This window comes from Callionymus lyra, chromosome 2 (genome assembly GCF_982586985.1).
Source record: "Callionymus lyra chromosome 2, fCalLyr1.hap1.1, whole genome shotgun sequence".
NCBI lineage: Eukaryota > Metazoa > Chordata > Actinopteri > Syngnathiformes > Callionymidae > Callionymus > Callionymus lyra.
In genome coordinates, this window is record NC_141819.1 from 28136712 (window position 1) to 28154903 (window position 18192).

An 18192-nucleotide genomic window follows, 5' to 3' on the forward strand; every position below is an offset into this window, starting at 1 on the left:
AAATCATACAAAAGGATCATCGCTGTGAGTGGATATCACAGAATAATCCCACTGTAGGTGGTGCAATGGTGTCTCCAGAAGAGCTGCCATGTCAGCAGACATTCAAGGATAAACTCCCCTCCTGCCCCTGGGGGGTCCCTGACCTCCTTCTGACTCACATTGTTTGCTGGCATTTAAAAAATACTACTCGACGAACAGAGTGCAGTCGGTGCCAGTGATTGGACCATTCATCAACATTGTTTTCTTCGTTCAAACATTCCGAAATTGCACACTAACATTTTTGCCTTTATTAAATTGCTTACTTCTAGAAAAAAACATGTTAAATACATTTTTTTTACCCAAATGTCAGCTGCTACTGAAATCCACATGGTTGCAGAAACTTCAGGCAAAAGCCAATTTTTAGTTTAGAAGTATTTTTACTTATTTAATACTGGGCCTGGTGCTGAATAAAACTAGCAAACACCTGCAAGTGATAATAGACCTTCAACATCCCTCCATCCAAAAGACCAGTTAAGAAGATCAGGCCTGACAAGTCTGCTTTCAAACATCTGCCTTCATCCTCTGTAGAGCAACACACAGTCGAGGTCATTCTCTGGGCAGAGACCTTTCATGCCACTGTTCTATTTCCATTGTTTTCTAGAATAAGCTGGTTAGCTCATGCTCGCCTCTACTGCCCCCCCTCTCTCTCGCCGCCCACCCCCTGGCTACTTGACCTTCTCCTCTCATGCTGTCACTATTTCTCATGTGGCTACAGGACTGGTCGACGAAAATGAGTGGAATGCTGAGCTCCACAACTATGAGATTCATTACAGTCATGTCAACAAGGATTTTGGCCTGACAAGCCACAGCCCTGGAGGACGCCTGTGCTTGTTAGTCAGCCGTGTTGGGTCCACACATGCTTTGTTAGAAACCCTTCTATCTTGTGACACTGTGGCTTCTGTGTGACATTGTTTTTTCTAATGTGTGGGCCTCGTTTTTTAAGTATTTGTTTGCAGATTGTTGAAAATTCTTAGCATTAAAATTAATACAGTAATGGCTGCGAAAAGGCAACAAAATACTGTTAATGATTAAAAAAATTACATTGAAAATCAGGTGCACGTCTCCATATGAAACCAGCTGCAATGAATACATCTGACATTTTCTCTTTGCAGGATTTTCACTGGTATTCGTGGAAAGCAGGGGTGTCCAGAACATGTGAGGGCAAGATGTGAACAGTGACATCAAACCAAGGGATAAGATACTGAAAAATAAGACACTATTTTTTCATACACTTCAACAAAAACTTGGATTTTGTCGCAAAAATTGAATATGAGAGAGAATTTGTTTTTATTTCAAAAATGTGGTTGAAAAATACAATTTATAAAGGAGACTATGGGTCAAATTAAATCCACTCGGGTCATACTTTGAACATACTCAAGAGAAATCAAGACACTAAATTTGTAACTTTAAAAAATAAAAGAATTCATTATATTCTTAATGTATTAATTCTGTTGTATATCAGCCTTAAACAAAGAAAAACTAAACGTTAGTTTGACATTTCTAAGAGTAATCACTTCTGTTTACGGTCGTTTAATTAAAAAAATGTCATTTTATATTTGAAAGATGAAAAGAATTGATATTACTGTTAATAAACTTTTTAGGTTCAAGATAAAAAAGGGATTAAAGTGCGTAGTCAAAAATCATTTTTTATGCATGAATACGGCCATAAAATCGAATGGAAACCCATTCATAACTGTGGGATGTAAAGGGTTAAAGCATTGTGTATTCAAGTGAAAACAAGAAAACTGGAGAATAGTGTGAGGTGTTTATATAGCGCGAGATGTTTGTTTATAACGGGATGAAAAACAGGTTTGGTTTCCAGCAATTCTAGATTCCAATATAAAGTTTTAAAGCCATTATTATTAATATTTGAAATACAGTCTACTCTTGGTAAACTGACGTCTCGAGTTATTTCCAGTCGTCTCCGCAGCCAAACAAAGATGGAAAATAATGATGCAAATAAACGCGGATCTGTGAAGCCTAACACGGAGCAGTTACCTGGATCAGTAAAGATGTTTGGCCGAAGGCAAGAGGAGACTGTGTGGGGAGGAGCGGGTGAGTGGGGGGGCCCTTTTAAAAAGCAAGAGAAGGGTTTGACTGTGACACACACTCCTTTTTGTTATGACAAGTCGAGGCAGAAATAAAAGCAAACTCCTGAGAGGAAGCTGAGGGCGACTGCCATTATATGCAAATCTCTTCCACCAGTGCATGGGAGACAATGCACAGAGCTGTCGAAACCAGAATCCTATTAATACATTAAGTTGTGATGCATCAGTGGTTTAATGAGACATTGTTGGGCTTGAATTATCTGCACTTTGCGAACCGACCCAATTACCTTAACTGATCTGCTCGGAGTCCTCTGGCCTGCACCGTTGCCGGAGCGTCGCTACCATTAGTATCTTTCCTCCGATTCCTCATGAACATTTCATGTGAGGTGTCTTATAAATTATGAGGCTTCCTCCAGTCTATCTTCCGGTTGACATTATGAGGAGAAAATCGCAAAGACTTTCTAACGTTCAGTCGCTCTCATCACAAGACAAAAACTTGCAAAGGCTTTCTTTTTCTTTCTTTTTTTTTTTTCGGGGGCAGCTCAGAGTTCTAAGTGGAGTACAGTGCGCCGGTTTGAATCGCTAATGTTTGCGCCATCTGATTTACCATTACGGAAACATTTATGCCGCCACTTGAGATCCTCCTGGAAATCCTGGGATAAATATTGATGAGATATCACGACTCAACATGTTTCTATACAGTGAGAATTTGACAGGAAGTTTCAACTTTTGGGTGTTAAAAGAAAAGGAAACTCCAGCTCAAGAATCATCACCACTAATTGTTAATAATGCAGAGCATCTCATCCTTTCAATTATTCAGCTATATGTCCTGGTTTTTAGGTTGACAGGACTGTAGTGATGACAAAATAATGCAAGTTCCTCTCCAGCACAAATGCCGAGACTGAGGAGCAGCTGAGACGTGCGGCTGTGTCTTATTAGATTTCCACAAACACAGAACACCTACGCACAACCTAAGTGGATTACATATGACGGATGATGACATTTGAAGAAAAGGCTCTTTCAGATTACTCCAATCTAATCTGCAACTCTAAATCAGGACTAATCAGTTGCTTTTCAAAGCGCGCTTCAATCATTGGGAGAATTTCTGGCTTGTCAACCGGGTTTCTCACAAGAAAAGACGCTCTTTCACAGCGCATCATTTTCAGGTTTTTTCAGGATTTCAGGAGCGCCGGAAGATCAGCGGGCCTTTTATTCACAATCTTATTTTTGCCACAGGGAGTCCTCAAACACTGGTGTATTTGCTGGACGGCCAGTTTTACAGAAGGAAAATAGATTCTTAGCAAGAGACAATATACTTAAAGTGATAGTTCACCTAAAGATTCAAACTTCACTTATTTTCTACTCACTCATGTCGACTAAGGGTTGGGATTATTTTCAGATTTCTTTTTTGAGTTACAGGCAAACACGTACAACCATTTACTGAAGCGACTTGCGCTCAACTTCCTCCAAAACGATGCTTAAAACCATCCATATACCACATCCTTCTTCTATTGAGCGCTTCCAGTGTAGACTGTAGACTGTGTGCGCTCTGGAAGTGCTCGCAATATTTTGGTTTATATTGCTTGTTATCCTTTAAACGTCTGAAACAAACGATCATAAAATATACTTATTCCAGTTTGTCCAGGACAATTCTTCTCAATTCAAGACGGACATTCCAGACGAGCAGTTTGGAGGTATTTCAAGGTTTTTAAGTGTCTTTAAGGAGGAAGTTCATCCACTGGGCACCAGATGCTTCATTAAAATGGATGACTAGCTATTACTTTAAGTCACACCTGTATTTATGCGGCCCTTTTAATGTCAAAGTATGATCATGTATAAATGGTTCTAATGCATTAACAAATGTATTTTGTATTTATTATTCATTTACATTTTCACATAACACTTCCTTCCTTTTTGTGTGTAATTGTTTTAAGTGTATATTAATCAAAACTTTTTTTTTTTTAAGTGAATTGAAGAAATGTTTTGAAAAAACGAATTTATACAAGAATAGAATTGCAGCTTATTAAGTTTAATAAATGTCATGGTCTAATGACGCATGTCCTTTTTTTTAGGGGTTTTTCATTTTTCTATTTGCTTGACAGCCCCTAACAACATTCACGGAGTTAAATGTGACCCTTAAAGATTTTTGATTGCCCACCCCTGCTTTAAGTAATAAGCAATTAATAGACACAAATAAACAATCTGTAATAAAGTCGTTATATTGAGAAAGTTTGAAAAAATTTTTTTTACATACATTTGTTTCAATATAAACCAATTAATAAAACAAGCTAATATGATATAACACCTTTAAATTACCTCTTAAAGTATTTTCAGGGACAAAAAATACCAAGAATAGACACATAGGACGAGAGAAGAGAGTATAAGTAATATTTAAAATTTGACAAGTAATGAATTTAAAAGCAAGTAAAATACTTAAAACATGAATAATAAACTCATTTCTAGCTGATCAGTTGTATAGTTTCATGTGAGTTCATGCAGGCCCCTTGAATACAGGTTGAAAGCTGCAAAAGGCCCCCAGTCCCAACGTTAAAAAACATAACAAACGTTAAAAAAAAAACAATAGTTAAAAAAAGAGTGTGAATTGTCGTGTAATTCAATGCAATTCTTATTATTTTTGAATCCTTGATTGGCAGATAGTTGACGTTTAACACTTTTATTTAAAGCTCAACTTCCCTTGAGCACTCATTATCTGCAATTTTATTGTATGTCATCACGAGTGATTAGCAAACGTATATTCAAGGTAGATCACTGCTCGTTTTAATCCATCCTTTGATTCACGAGCTTCACAGGATCTCAGAAAGTACAGCGGGACATCGGCGAGTCAGAGTGCAACGTTAATTCAATTCAATTAAGCCCCTCTGGACCAATGAGCTCCGGCTATCTCGCTCTCAAATTAGAAGTTCATCAAAGACATTAGTGATGGCAATAAAAGTTTGCTGTAGGAAGACAATGATTCAGTTCAGTGGTGTGCCGGAGATCGCAGCCCCACTTTGATTAATCTTGTTAATTACTAGCCGCGGGCTTCCAACAAATGCTAGCCCTCCTTCCTCCACACCCAGCCAGAAAAACTGAGACGGCTTATGTGCCATTAGATTCTTTGTAATTACAAAAGTCTTGTGCTCAGGGACTGATCCTCGCGCAGCCTTGATTTACAGTGAAGAACAAGCCGGACCAAAGTCAATTTGAGCACTGCCGTGGTGACTATATGTACATTATTCAGCGGGGGAGGATGAGACTCGGTGGATTTGCAGAGCAGCATGTGCCTGCGCTTCAACTCTCTTCTAATGAGTCCCTGCAGTCACCTCAGTCTTGTACGCCTGCCCTCATCCCCGTTTCTCTCTCGCAGTTAATTCAGCCATCGCCTTGTTTAACCACGAGATGACCCCCCCCTCCTCCCTTAAACACACAAACTCTCTCCTGTAACAGCCAGCCACTGTCAGCTGGGGACGCACATGCAGTCCTGACTAGTTCTTGCTACCTCAGCTCACATGACCCATTTCTCAACTCACATGTCCTTGTTTCACCAGAGCTCAGCCACGCACGCCTTATAGCAGGCGGAAAAGGCACACGTGCATGGTATAGCGTTGCCTTCCCGTTCACCCAAAGGTGTCCCTACATGAACAAGAACTCTGTGCAGCTTGACTGAAATCCAATGTCAACGCCGGTCTAGCATGGGTGGGCACATGCATGCCGCTGAATATCCCCTTAATACCAGTTAAATACTCATCCCAGTAGCTTGACTACACCTACACACGGAGCTCTGCGATTATGCTGCGATATAAAGCCTGTTTGAGAGACTTACGATGCGCTGAGCGAGGTGTCTAATGGGCACGGGCCACTAATTCCAGGGCAAAGGGGATTTAGAGCTCCGGCAGTAGACGTGATGCCACTCGCTGGCAGCGCACAGGACCGAGGGAGGATGTGCACGGAGAAGAACAAAATATGCTTTTAAATCGCGTTTCATAGATGAGCGTTGCAACCAGCAACCAACGCTGCTTGATCCAGGAGGTGGGTTTCTGATGAAAACTTCATTGAATTTCAAATGCTTTCCAAGAAAAAAAAACAAAAACACAATATATTCATCCTTCTACTTCATAAACATGGATCAATAAAGAGGAGACGTGATGTTGAGGTGGGCGTTCTTTAAATCAGAGGTCCCCCATCGTTTTTTGCACCACAAGCTGTTATTATCTCGGCTTTATGTTCACAAATTTACGTTCAAATAAATCCAGTAGAGTTTTTCTTTCTTTAATTTTCACTACTTAACAGGATCATTTTTTAAATAAACTTGACTTAATCAAGCGTCTTGACGTATCAAGAGCCACAGACTTATGTTACATTAGAGAAAATACAATCTTTCTGTCAAAATAAAACCACATTTTAGACACCTAATATTCAATAATATAAATTGTTGACTCCTGACTTGGGTTTGGGGACCACTGCTTTAAATGACTGCTTCTGATGACGTCTAATGATATCCTCATACCTTCTGCTTCCATATTCAAATTACATTTTTGTGTCAGCCACAAAACAACTTTCATTGATGGATCAACTCCTATTTGCTGTACTGGATTTGAAAAAAGCTTCAGTTTTGGGATGAAAATAAGAGCCTAAAAATGTGTACTGTATACTGAACATTTATATTTGTTGTTTTTTAATCAAATTGGACAAAATGTTATTGGAATAATGGTAAAACATGAACTATGTCACATTTCCGCATCAAATAAAGTCTGTCCGCGTAGAGAAATTCGCATTTGACCCCATAAAAGTAGAGAAAACGGAACCAAATCCTTGACCCTGAACAACTCCACATTAGTGAATGGTGCAATTTCAGAGACAATTTTAATAAGTGTCCGGCGCAGGACAATCAGAACGAGCACAAGGTTTTGAGAAAAAAACAGGCTTTTTTAATCTGAACCTTTATCTCTTATTCCTATTATATCCATAGCAGGAGTCAAACCTCACCCTTTGATCACACTGATATCCTTTTTTGTGACTTCACCTCGAGGGCCGATTCAGAGGGGGGAAGAAAATCTGCCCATTTATTTGAGCCTTGACAAGGGATGGATAAGAGGGTTGGAAATGTTCACCTTCAACAAACTCTACAGCCCTGAGTCCACAAAACATTTCCGACGTGGGGAAGTTACAGTCTAAGGAAATATATATATTTTTTTATCTATTAGGTTGAAACAAACTTGCTGAAGTCGACTTACCGAAGAACTCCTCAGATGGGGGGTTGTCCATGTCAAACAGCATCTTCTTGGTCAGACGCTCCAGCTCGTCTTCAGGGTGGGCCACAGGTGCACTGCTCTGAGGACGGGAGGACAAAGACATTCATTAGAATGCAACACACTTAACGTTCATCTTAACCGGAATAACAAGGATTACAAAATCCTGACTTCACCAAGTTCTTGCTCAAGGTCAAGTCAATGTTATTAGCATGCAGAGATGGTTCAGGGCCTCTCTCCTCTGGGAGGCCTGACCATGGCCCAGGCCCCACTGGTGCAAACCCACAAGGCTTCGGTGCCTTGTGGAACCGTCTCGAGTCTGACTAATGCTTTTGTTTGGAAAATGGTGATAACGAAGGAAAAGGGGATGAAAAAAAAAAAGAAATGGGTAAGCATGAAGAGAAACATTTCTAGAGTTTTTAGTGAGGAATAATCCGTGAAAGGTTTCAAAGAGATGACATAACTTTGTGAAGATAGCACCGCCGATCTCTGACATCCTCCTGCTGTGAGTCTGTATGGGGCTGACGTGAGGCTCCTGAAGCTTTCTGTCAATCACAGGCGGAGATGGAGAACACAGCTCCTGCCATGTTGTGAGCTGTCGGCACACAACAAGGTGTGCGTCCTCTCCAGACACCCTGGAGGCCAGAGTTGGACTCTCCATGCTGCGAGCTTATTCCTGCACCAGTGACACTTCTCTGACCTTCCCCACACCTGAGTGAAGGCTGGATCTTTACAGTAGCTTTGATTTTCAATATCGCCGCGCCAGAGGAGAAAAAAACGCCGACCTTTGAGATGGTTCTAATTGTGACATTTGGGAGCTGCTGACCGCCCAAGTTTAGAAGTAATTTATCCATGGTTTACGGTGTCAAGTGAAGGATTGAATCTGTCGATGACACATCGAGTGAGTTCAGCTTTAGTATTCAGAGAGGACGACTAATTACTGATTGTGTGAAGAAATCCTTATGGTTTTATCGACGCCTTCATTTGTATGCTTTTTGTTTGATGAGCTGCCCGATGATTAAATCCGCTCCAGTGACGCCTTAGCAATCTGCTCAGGGTCATTGTGCTACGAGAAGCTGGACCTTTGTTTAGATCACTTGTTTTTGGCATCGTCATTGTTTATCTGGTGAGGAGCCGTTGTCAACCGTGAGCTTCTCAGCCGACCCTTCCCTTCCCCATTATCGAAAAAACATCAATAGTACTCTCCACAACAAGAAAGTACTAAAATCAAACAAACATTCATAGTACTCTCCGCAACAAGCAAAAACAATGTCAATAATACTCTTCGTCACAAGTAAGTACTAAAATATATAATATTCTCTGTAACAAGAAAAGACAAACATCAATAATACTCCCCCAACAAGAAAAAAACAACATCAACAATACTCTCTGCAATAAGATAAAACAAACATCAATAATACTCCCCCAACAAGAAAAAAACAACATCAACAATACTCTCTGCAATAAGATAAAACAAACATCAATAATACTCCCCCAACAAGAAAAAAACAACATCAACAATACTCTCTGCAATAAGATAAAACAAACATCAATAATACTCCCCCAACAAGAAAAAAACAACATCAACAATACTCTCTGCAATAAGATAAAACAAACATCAATAATACTCCCCCAACAAGAAAAAAACAACATCAACAATACTCTCTGCAACAAGATAAAACAAACATCAATAATACTCCCCCAACAAGAAAAAAACAACATCAACAATAATCTATGTAACAAGAAAAGACAAACATCAATAATACTCCCCCAACAAGAAAAAAACAACATCAACAATACTCTCTGCAGCAAGATAAAACAAACATCAATAATACTCTCCCTAACAAGAAAAAACAAACATCAACAATACTCTCTGCAACAAGATAAAACAAACATCAACAATACTCTCTGCAACAAGATAAAACAAACATCAACAATACTCTCTGCAACAAGATAAAACAAACATCAACAATACTCTCTGCAACAAGATAAAACAAACAATCAATAATACTCTCTCCAGAGGAGAAATTAAACATCACTAGTACTCTCTGGAACCAAAACAATAATAAATAATACTCTCCTTGATTAGAAATAACTGGAGATCCTTTATAATACAGTGTAAGTCGAAATAAATATACTTCAAATTTTTAAAAACTGCTGTGGCTTGCATTTATGCCACAGAATCCGGATGCCTTTGGTCTGTCATTGCCAGATTTGTAAGGCTGACAAACCCACTGGTAACCCAGGTGGATGTCTCGCCAGTGGCAAAACAACACTTTTATTTTATTATTGCCTAGTTAGCGCTGATCATTTTCAGCCATGATATGCATTTACAGCTTTATTTAAAACCATCCTGTTATAATTTGTAGTCTCTCAGCTAAGGGCATCCTTGAAAAAGGCAAAGCAAGCGACAATGTAAATCTCTTTGGCTGCGATATAAATCTCTCTCTAGCCACTCCGATGAGATTTTCGTTGACACTTCAGGTAGGCTCTTTTAATTTTGACCTGACCGGATAGAACTCAACTGAGATTGGTCAGTTTGCCCTTCCCTCAGAAGGCTAAAGTACACAAAGCAGAGAAGAAAATATGAATTCAATGGACTAGTAGTATAATACATTAAAAGACCACAAGGCCAATTAGTTTTCATCCTTGTAGCACCATTCAACATTGTTTTATTCCATCATATTAATTTAGAAGATTAATTGCTGATATTCATTTGTAATTTAAAAAAAATAACGGCACGTTAAACGGCAGGTGATGATATCAACATGCATTGTTGTGAGGCTAGTTCTCGCTAAATGTTCAAATCAAATTGCATAGGTGTGAGCCACAGAGAATTACTTGACACAGGTGGACATTAAATAAATTCCATTATAGGCCAGAAACATTCATCTTAGCTTGTTCTTTTTAACTCTACCATTCTTCTTCAGTAAGATTCAACAGAATCTGAATCATTTTCCCCTAGGGAACATGACGATACATCCCATAATGGCCACACCACCACGCTCTCCAGGGAGCAGAAGGGTTTGGAATCCTTGGAAGCCTGTGCCAAACAGCAGGATGGCATCAAGGAGCATTACACGGAGTGGAAACCAGAGAGCGTCATTCTCTTGCCAGCTCGTATTTAATTAAGCTAGAGAGGTCATAAGGCACTTCAGGTGGAGGAAGAAACAATACTTTAAAAGTTTATGTACACAACTCAAATACACACTCAACACATGATGAGCATGTTGACGACGAAGGGCAGAACACGGTGGATCTGAGGTGCACATCAAAAGCTCGCTACAGAGGAAAAGAAATGCTGCTATTACCAGAAACCCACTTTTGAGTTTAAGCTTAATTTATACCTTATCCACCCTTGACACCCCACAGCAATGTACTGCCAGAGAGTTTAAAGCAGCTTGTTAGGAAGTCTTTTGTGACAGCGCAGAATAACTTTTCACTTGAATAAGAGAAAGAAATTACTTCCCCTGCATGCTTTATGATTGCTTCACACTTCCTTTTCATCGGCAACAATAGAAAGGGTACAGCAGCTATACGTGCTTCAGATATGATTTTTCACTTGCGTCTGATTCAATTAAAGGAATTGTTTGCGTACCCCCCCCAAGGACACTGACATTCATTCATTGAAGCCACGGTTACAATCCAACAGGGGCTAGGGTTAACAAAAGGTAGCTAATTTCTCAGACCCAGCAGGAAGTCCGGCGTTTGACTCTCCGGTTATTTCACATCAGTATTATAGCGGAGAGAGGAGACCTGACGGTCCACTAAATGTCATTCGCATGCCAAATAATTTCAGCAGCACTTTAAAAAGGCCAAACCACTTAATACGAAAGACAAGTGGATGCGAGAGAGAGCGGTTGCGTGAGACGCCAGACCACGCCGAGGTGAGCAGACACAGCAGTCACGGAGCCCATCGCTGACCACTTGCCACATCTGGGAATAAATCGGGAGCATACCTCCCACCTCGCGATCGGCATTGTGTCAGATATGATTACGTGAGGAGCGGAGGAGGAGGGTGGGCGTCGCGGCCTCGCGCTCACCTGATACCCATGACAGCGTCGTGTCCCGCTACGAACTGAACCTCGGGCTCTGTCTTTCTAGCTTCCACGGCGGTGAAGGAGATTGAACTGGAAAGACAACTGTTCCCAGGGCACCAGAGCGACGCTGTCGTGGTGGAACAAAGGAGTGAGGTGACGAAAACATGGCTCAACTTGTAAATGAAAGGATAAATCGCTGGGTTCACCACTGGAGGAATGTGGCACAAATCCCACTCTGTACACTCTGCCATCAGGTAAGGAGCCAAGCAGTGAATTGAAGGTTGTGTTGCTGAACCAAAACCTTTACATCATTTTTGCAAAGCAAAACTATCTTAACTAAAGGGCAAAGAAAAATAGTTGACTGGTGAGCATTTTCAGACCGTCTTTCTGAAAAACAAACAAAGTATATAAAACTAACTGAACTTCAACTTAAATATGCTACTCAATCACAGTCTTTAATTATTGTATTAAAGCAATAACATGAAATATTTGAACATTATTTTTCATATTTTCTGTCGTTTGAACAGTCATGTCTTTAGGCTGTTATCTTCATAATCCTCTTCACTACGTAACATTGTCTGGGCAACCCAACCTTTACAGCAGTGGTTCAGAGAACGTGTTTTCATATAAGGTAATACGTTTCTCCAACTTACCAGGAGGATTTAACGAGAAATTGTAACATTTATCTGGTTTATTTTGTTTTGTAAAAAAATTACCGCAAACTGTTATAGAAAGAATTTAGAACGTTACAGTAGTATAACTTCAACACTAGGTGGAGTCAGAACCAGTATTTTAGAAAACAACAGTTAGGGGCTTTAATATCGGTTTTTAAATTGAAATATTTACTATTTGCAAACTGAATAAGACACGGAATAAAATACCAAAATGTTGGGTTTCATCATTTTTAACATAACATAACATTCATTTTTTTTAACATAAATAAAATAAACAATCACAATTTGGCTATTGGGTATAAAATCAACAAATACAACTTTTGCAGCAAGGCATATGTGTTTCTCTTTTACATTCTGAATATGAATCAATATTTATGATGCATACCTCAAGAAGAAGATCATTTTAATAGCACCAGCAGTGACTTTAATCATCTACGCTAATGTGGGGGTTGATATTGTGAAAGAATGCACAAAAAAATTACTATTTCACTCATAAAACATTAAAAAGGCAAACATACAAGAGTCTAATTTAGTACATCTTAATTAAAAATATAATTCATGTTTAGTAATTAAATATTTACTAGACGAGGAAAGTATTTTCCGCATTTTTTTTCTTTAAAGTAAAAGAAAGGAGGGGAGTAAATGATAATGTCGTTGTAAAAAAGCTGAAATGACCAAATCAAACTTTTCTTTACCACTCTTATTAAGGTGCCGCAGAATTGATACTTTGTTGCTTGGTTCTGTTTTTCTTACAATTATTTTGTTTTATCATTCTTCTGTACTGACACTCCAATAAAATCCTATGTTGTGTTTACAACCGTGGCAATACAAGTTTCTGATTCTGATATCAACTGTGCTCAGTTTAGCTTCTTACAGAAGTAAAACCAAGGCTTTGTTCATACATACTGAAAATGTAAGGTACACGATGAACTGTAGTTGAGGGGTAAATACATATTTATCCACAGATTAAATGGTGAACATTCCAAGACACATGGTATTTAGTGTCAGTGCAGCTTTAACAGGATTTTGGAGCTTTAGCTCCGCCATACCTGACTTCTTTCACTTTTGTTACACCAAACAAGAGCAGCAAAAATGATTGTGCTAACAATGTCGACAAGAGCAAATGGACTCTCGCATTAGATGATGTGCACAAAGGATTGCATCCTATTATTGGATTAGAAGAGCAAAAAAAAAAAAAAAAAAAGCTTTGGTAGCTTAAATGCTAAATGAGTGATTACAGCAGCTTAGGCAACTCTGTTTCACAGCAACAATGGAAGGATTGCTGGATCGGTCACACTATCCTTTTAGTTAGTGTGTTTGCATGCGTGCACTCTGGCTCTTTCCAAAGAAGTGGGACTGTATCGTGTGGAGGGCATCACTATGTGGGTTACATGCATTAAGACTCTTCTAAACTGTGCATTAAGAGACATTTGCAAAGGATTTGTTAAACATACGATGGAAACATTTTTTTTTTCAAACAATTAAAAGCCTAGTATTGTTTTCCAAGGAAAAGTTCAGCAGCAACCTACACACGTCACTAGAGTTTTTCTCTGGACATGGAATGTTTATGGTACACGGAACAAAAATCAGTCCGGAAACCGCTTAAAGATAAGGTTTCTTTCAGACTTTAGCATTTCAGGTGTATGTAATTGCACTATGTACATAGCTAAATTGTATATTGAACTTGTATTTATGTTTAATAGGTTACCTTCTGTTTGATGTTCCACATTGTACAAAAAAAAAAAAACATTTTATTATTTAGCTTCAATTATATTTTAAAAAAGTGTGTGTGAAATAAAATGATAATTTTAATAACTTTTGTGTTGCCATTAAACTTCCATGAGTAAGATGGCAGCATTCATTACATCCTCCACAGCTAAAGGAACAATGAAATTCTACAAAAGCCCAGTGGAGACGAGAGGCCCATATTTGTCTTTCAGTTTCACTAATTCCACCTAAAAAAGAGTGGAACAATCAAGATGTCACCAAAAAAAATCAATGTCCATGAAAAATCATTGCGGAAATTATATTAATTTAATAATATATTATGCAATAATAATATTGCATCGAACCATATTTGGAACTGTTTGTCATCGAATCATATTAGGAGCTGAATATATTGTTACAAATCATATCAGGAGCTTATTGTTTTGCATCCGATCGTATCGTGAGCCGATCATATTGTATCAAATCGTATCGTGAGCTGATTATATTGTATCGAATCGTATCGTGAGCTGATTATATTGTATCGAATCGTATCGCGAGCTGAATATATTGTATCGAATCGTATCGTTAGCTGAACATATTGTATTGAAACGTATCGTGACCTGAATATATTGTATTGAATCGTATCCTGAATATATTGTATCGAATCGTATCGTTAGCTGAACATATTGTATTGAAACGTATCGTGAGCTGAATATATTGTATTGAAACGTATCGTGAGCTGAATATATTGTATTGAATCGTATCGTGAGCTGAACATATTGTATTGAAACGTATCGTGAGCTGATTATATTGTATTGAATCGTATCGTGAGCTGAATATATTGTATTGAAACGTATCGTGAGCTGAATATATTGTATTGAATCGTATCGTGAGCTGAATATATTGTATTGAATCGTATCGTGAGCTGATTATATTGTATCGAATCGTATCGCGAGCCGGGTATGTTGCATCGAATCTTAGTGGGAGCTGAATATGTCGCATCCAATCGTATTATGAGCTGGTTATATTTCATCAAATCGTATCGTGAGATGATTACGTTGTATCGAATCGTATCGTGAGCTGAATATATTGTTATATTATTATTTAGTGTGTATTTTATTATTTAGCTTCAATTATATTTTAAAAAAGTGTGTGTGAAATAAAATGATAATTTTAATAACTTTTGTGTTGCCATTAAACTTCCATGAGTAAGATGGCAGCATTCATTACATCCTCCACAGCTAAAGGAACAATGAAATTCTACAAAAGCCCAGTGGAGACGAGAGGCCCATATTTGTCTTTCAGTTTCACTAATTCCACCTAAAAAAGAGTGGAACAATCAAGATGTCACCAAAAAAAATCAATGTCCATGAAAAATCATTGCGGAAATTATATTAATTTAATAATATATTATGCAATAATAATATTGCATCGAACCATATTTGGAACTGTTTGTCATCGAATCATATTAGGAGCTGAATATATTGTTACAAATCATATCAGGAGCTTATTGTTTTGCATCCGATCGTATCGTGAGCCGATCATATTGTATCAAATCGTATCGTGAGCTGATTATATTGTATCGAATCGTATCGTGAGCTGATTATATTGTATCGAATCGTATCGCGAGCTGAATATATTGTATCGAATCGTATCGTTAGCTGAACATATTGTATTGAAACGTATCGTGACCTGAATATATTGTATTGAATCGTATCCTGAATATATTGTATCGAATCGTATCGTTAGCTGAACATATTGTATTGAAACGTATCGTGAGCTGAATATATTGTATTGAAACGTATCGTGAGCTGAATATATTGTATTGAATCGTATCGTGAGCTGAACATATTGTATTGAAACGTATCGTGAGCTGATTATATTGTATTGAATCGTATCGTGAGCTGAATATATTGTATTGAAACGTATCGTGAGCTGAATATATTGTATTGAATCGTATCGTGAGCTGAATATATTGTATTGAATCGTATCGTGAGCTGATTATATTGTATCGAATCGTATCGCGAGCCGGGTATGTTGCATCGAATCTTAGTGGGAGCTGAATATGTCGCATCCAATCGTATTATGAGCTGGTTATATTTCATCAAATCGTATCGTGAGATGATTACGTTGTATCGAATCGTATCGTGAGCTGAATATATTGTTATATTATTATTTAGTGTGTATTTTATTATTTAGCTTCAATTATATTTTAAAAAAGTGTGTGTGAAATAAAATGATAATTTTAATAACTTTTGTGTTGCCATTAAACTTCCATGAGTAAGATGGCAGCATTCATTACATCCTCCACAGCTAAAGGAACAATGAAATTCTACAAAAGCCCAGTGGAGACGAGAGGCCCATATTTGTCTTTCAGTTTCACTAATTCCACCTAAAAAAGAGTGGAACAATCAAGATGTCACCAAAAAAAATCAATGTCCATGAAAAATCATTGCGGAAATTATATTAATTTAATAATATATTATGCAATAATAATATTGCATCGAACCATATTGGGAACTGTTTGTCATCGAATCATATTAGGAGCTGAATATATTGTTACAAATCATATCAGGAGCTTATTGTTTTGCATCCGATCGTATCGTGAGCCGATCATATTGTATCAAATCGTATCGTGAGCTGATTATATTGTATCGAATCGTATCGTGAGCTGATTATATTGTATCGAATCGTATCGCGAGCTGAATATATTGTATCGAATCGTATCGTTAGCTGAACATATTGTATTGAAACGTATCGTGACCTGAATATATTGTATTGAATCGTATCCTGAATATATTGTATCGAATCGTATCGTTAGCTGAACATATTGTATTGAAACGTATCGTGAGCTGAATATATTGTATTGAAACGTATCGTGAGCTGAATATATTGTATTGAATCGTATCGTGAGCTGAACATATTGTATTGAAACGTATCGTGAGCTGATTATATTGTATTGAAACGTATCGTGAGCTGAATATATTGTATTGAATCGTATCGTGAGCTGAACATATTGTATTGAAACGTATCGTGAGCTGATTATATTGTATTGAAACGTATCGTGAGCTGAATATATTGTATTGAATCGTATCGTGAGCTGAATATATTGTATTGAAACGTATCGCGAGCTGAATATATTGTATTGAATCGTATCGTGAGCTGAATATATTGTATTGAATCGTATCGTGAGCTGATTATATTGTATCGAATCGTATCGCGAGCCGGGTATGTTGCATCGAATCTTAGTGGGAGCTGAATATGTCGCATCCAATCGTATTATGAGCTGGTTATATTTCATCAAATCGTATCGTGAGATGATTACGTTGTATCGAATCGTATCGTGAGCTGAATATATTGTATCGAATCGTATCGTGAGCTGAATATATTGTATTGAAACGTATCGTGGGCTGAATATATTGTATTGAAACGTATCGTGAGCTGATTATATTGTATCGAATTGTATCGTGAGCTGAATATATTGTATTGAATCGTATCGTGAGCTGATTATATTGTATCGAATTGTATCGTGAGCTGAATATATTGTATCGAATCGTATCGTGAGCTGATTATATTGTATTGAATCGTATGGTGAGCTAAATATATATTGTATTGAATCGTATGGTGAGCTGAATATATTGTATGGAATCGTATAGTGAGCTGATTATATTGTATTGAATCGTAACGTGGGCTGAATATATTGTATTGAAACGTATCGTGAGCTGATTATATTGTATTGAAACGTATGGTGAGCTAAATATATATTGTATTGAATCGTATGGTGAGCTGAATATATTGTATGGAATCGTATAGTGAGCTGATTATATTGTATCGAATCGTATCGTGAGCTGATTATATTGTATTGACACGTATCGTGAGCTGATTATATTGTATCGAATTGTATCGTGAGCTGAATATATTGTATTGAATCGTATCGTGAGCTGATTATATTGTATCGAATCGTATCGTGAGCTGAATATATTGTATTGAATCATATCGTGAGCTGATTATATTGTATCGAATCGTATCGTGAGCTGAATATATTGTATTGAATCGTATCGTGAGCTGATTATATTGTATCGAATTGTATCGTGAGCTGAATATATTGTATTGAAACGTATCGTGAGCTGATTATATTGTATCGAATTGTATCGTGAGCTGAATATATTGTATTGAACTGTATCGTGAGCTGATTATATTGTATCGAATTGTATCGTGAGCTGAATATATTGTATCGAATCGTATCGTGAGCTGATTATATTGTATTGAATCGTATGGTGAGCTAAATATATATTGTATTGAATCGTATGGTGAGCTGAATATATTGTATGGAATCGTATAGTGAGCTGATTATATTGTATTGAATCGTAACGTGGGCTGAATATATTGTATCGAATCGTATCGTGAGCTGATTATATTGTATTGAAACGTATCG

At 37.7% G+C, this 18192-nt stretch overlaps 1 protein-coding gene across 2 annotated transcripts in view; it reads right to left on the bottom strand.

Moving 5' to 3' along the window:
• lpp (LIM domain containing preferred translocation partner in lipoma) overlaps positions 1-18192 on the bottom strand; it is a 123041-nt gene that overhangs the window by 27964 nt on the left and 76885 nt on the right. For both annotated transcript variants that reach the window (XM_087784449.1, XM_087784450.1), the window contains one exon: positions 7322-7418. In XM_087784449.1, coding sequence (XP_087640575.1) covers positions 7322-7418 — 97 coding nt within the window. The remainder of the gene's footprint in view (positions 1-7321; positions 7419-18192) is intronic.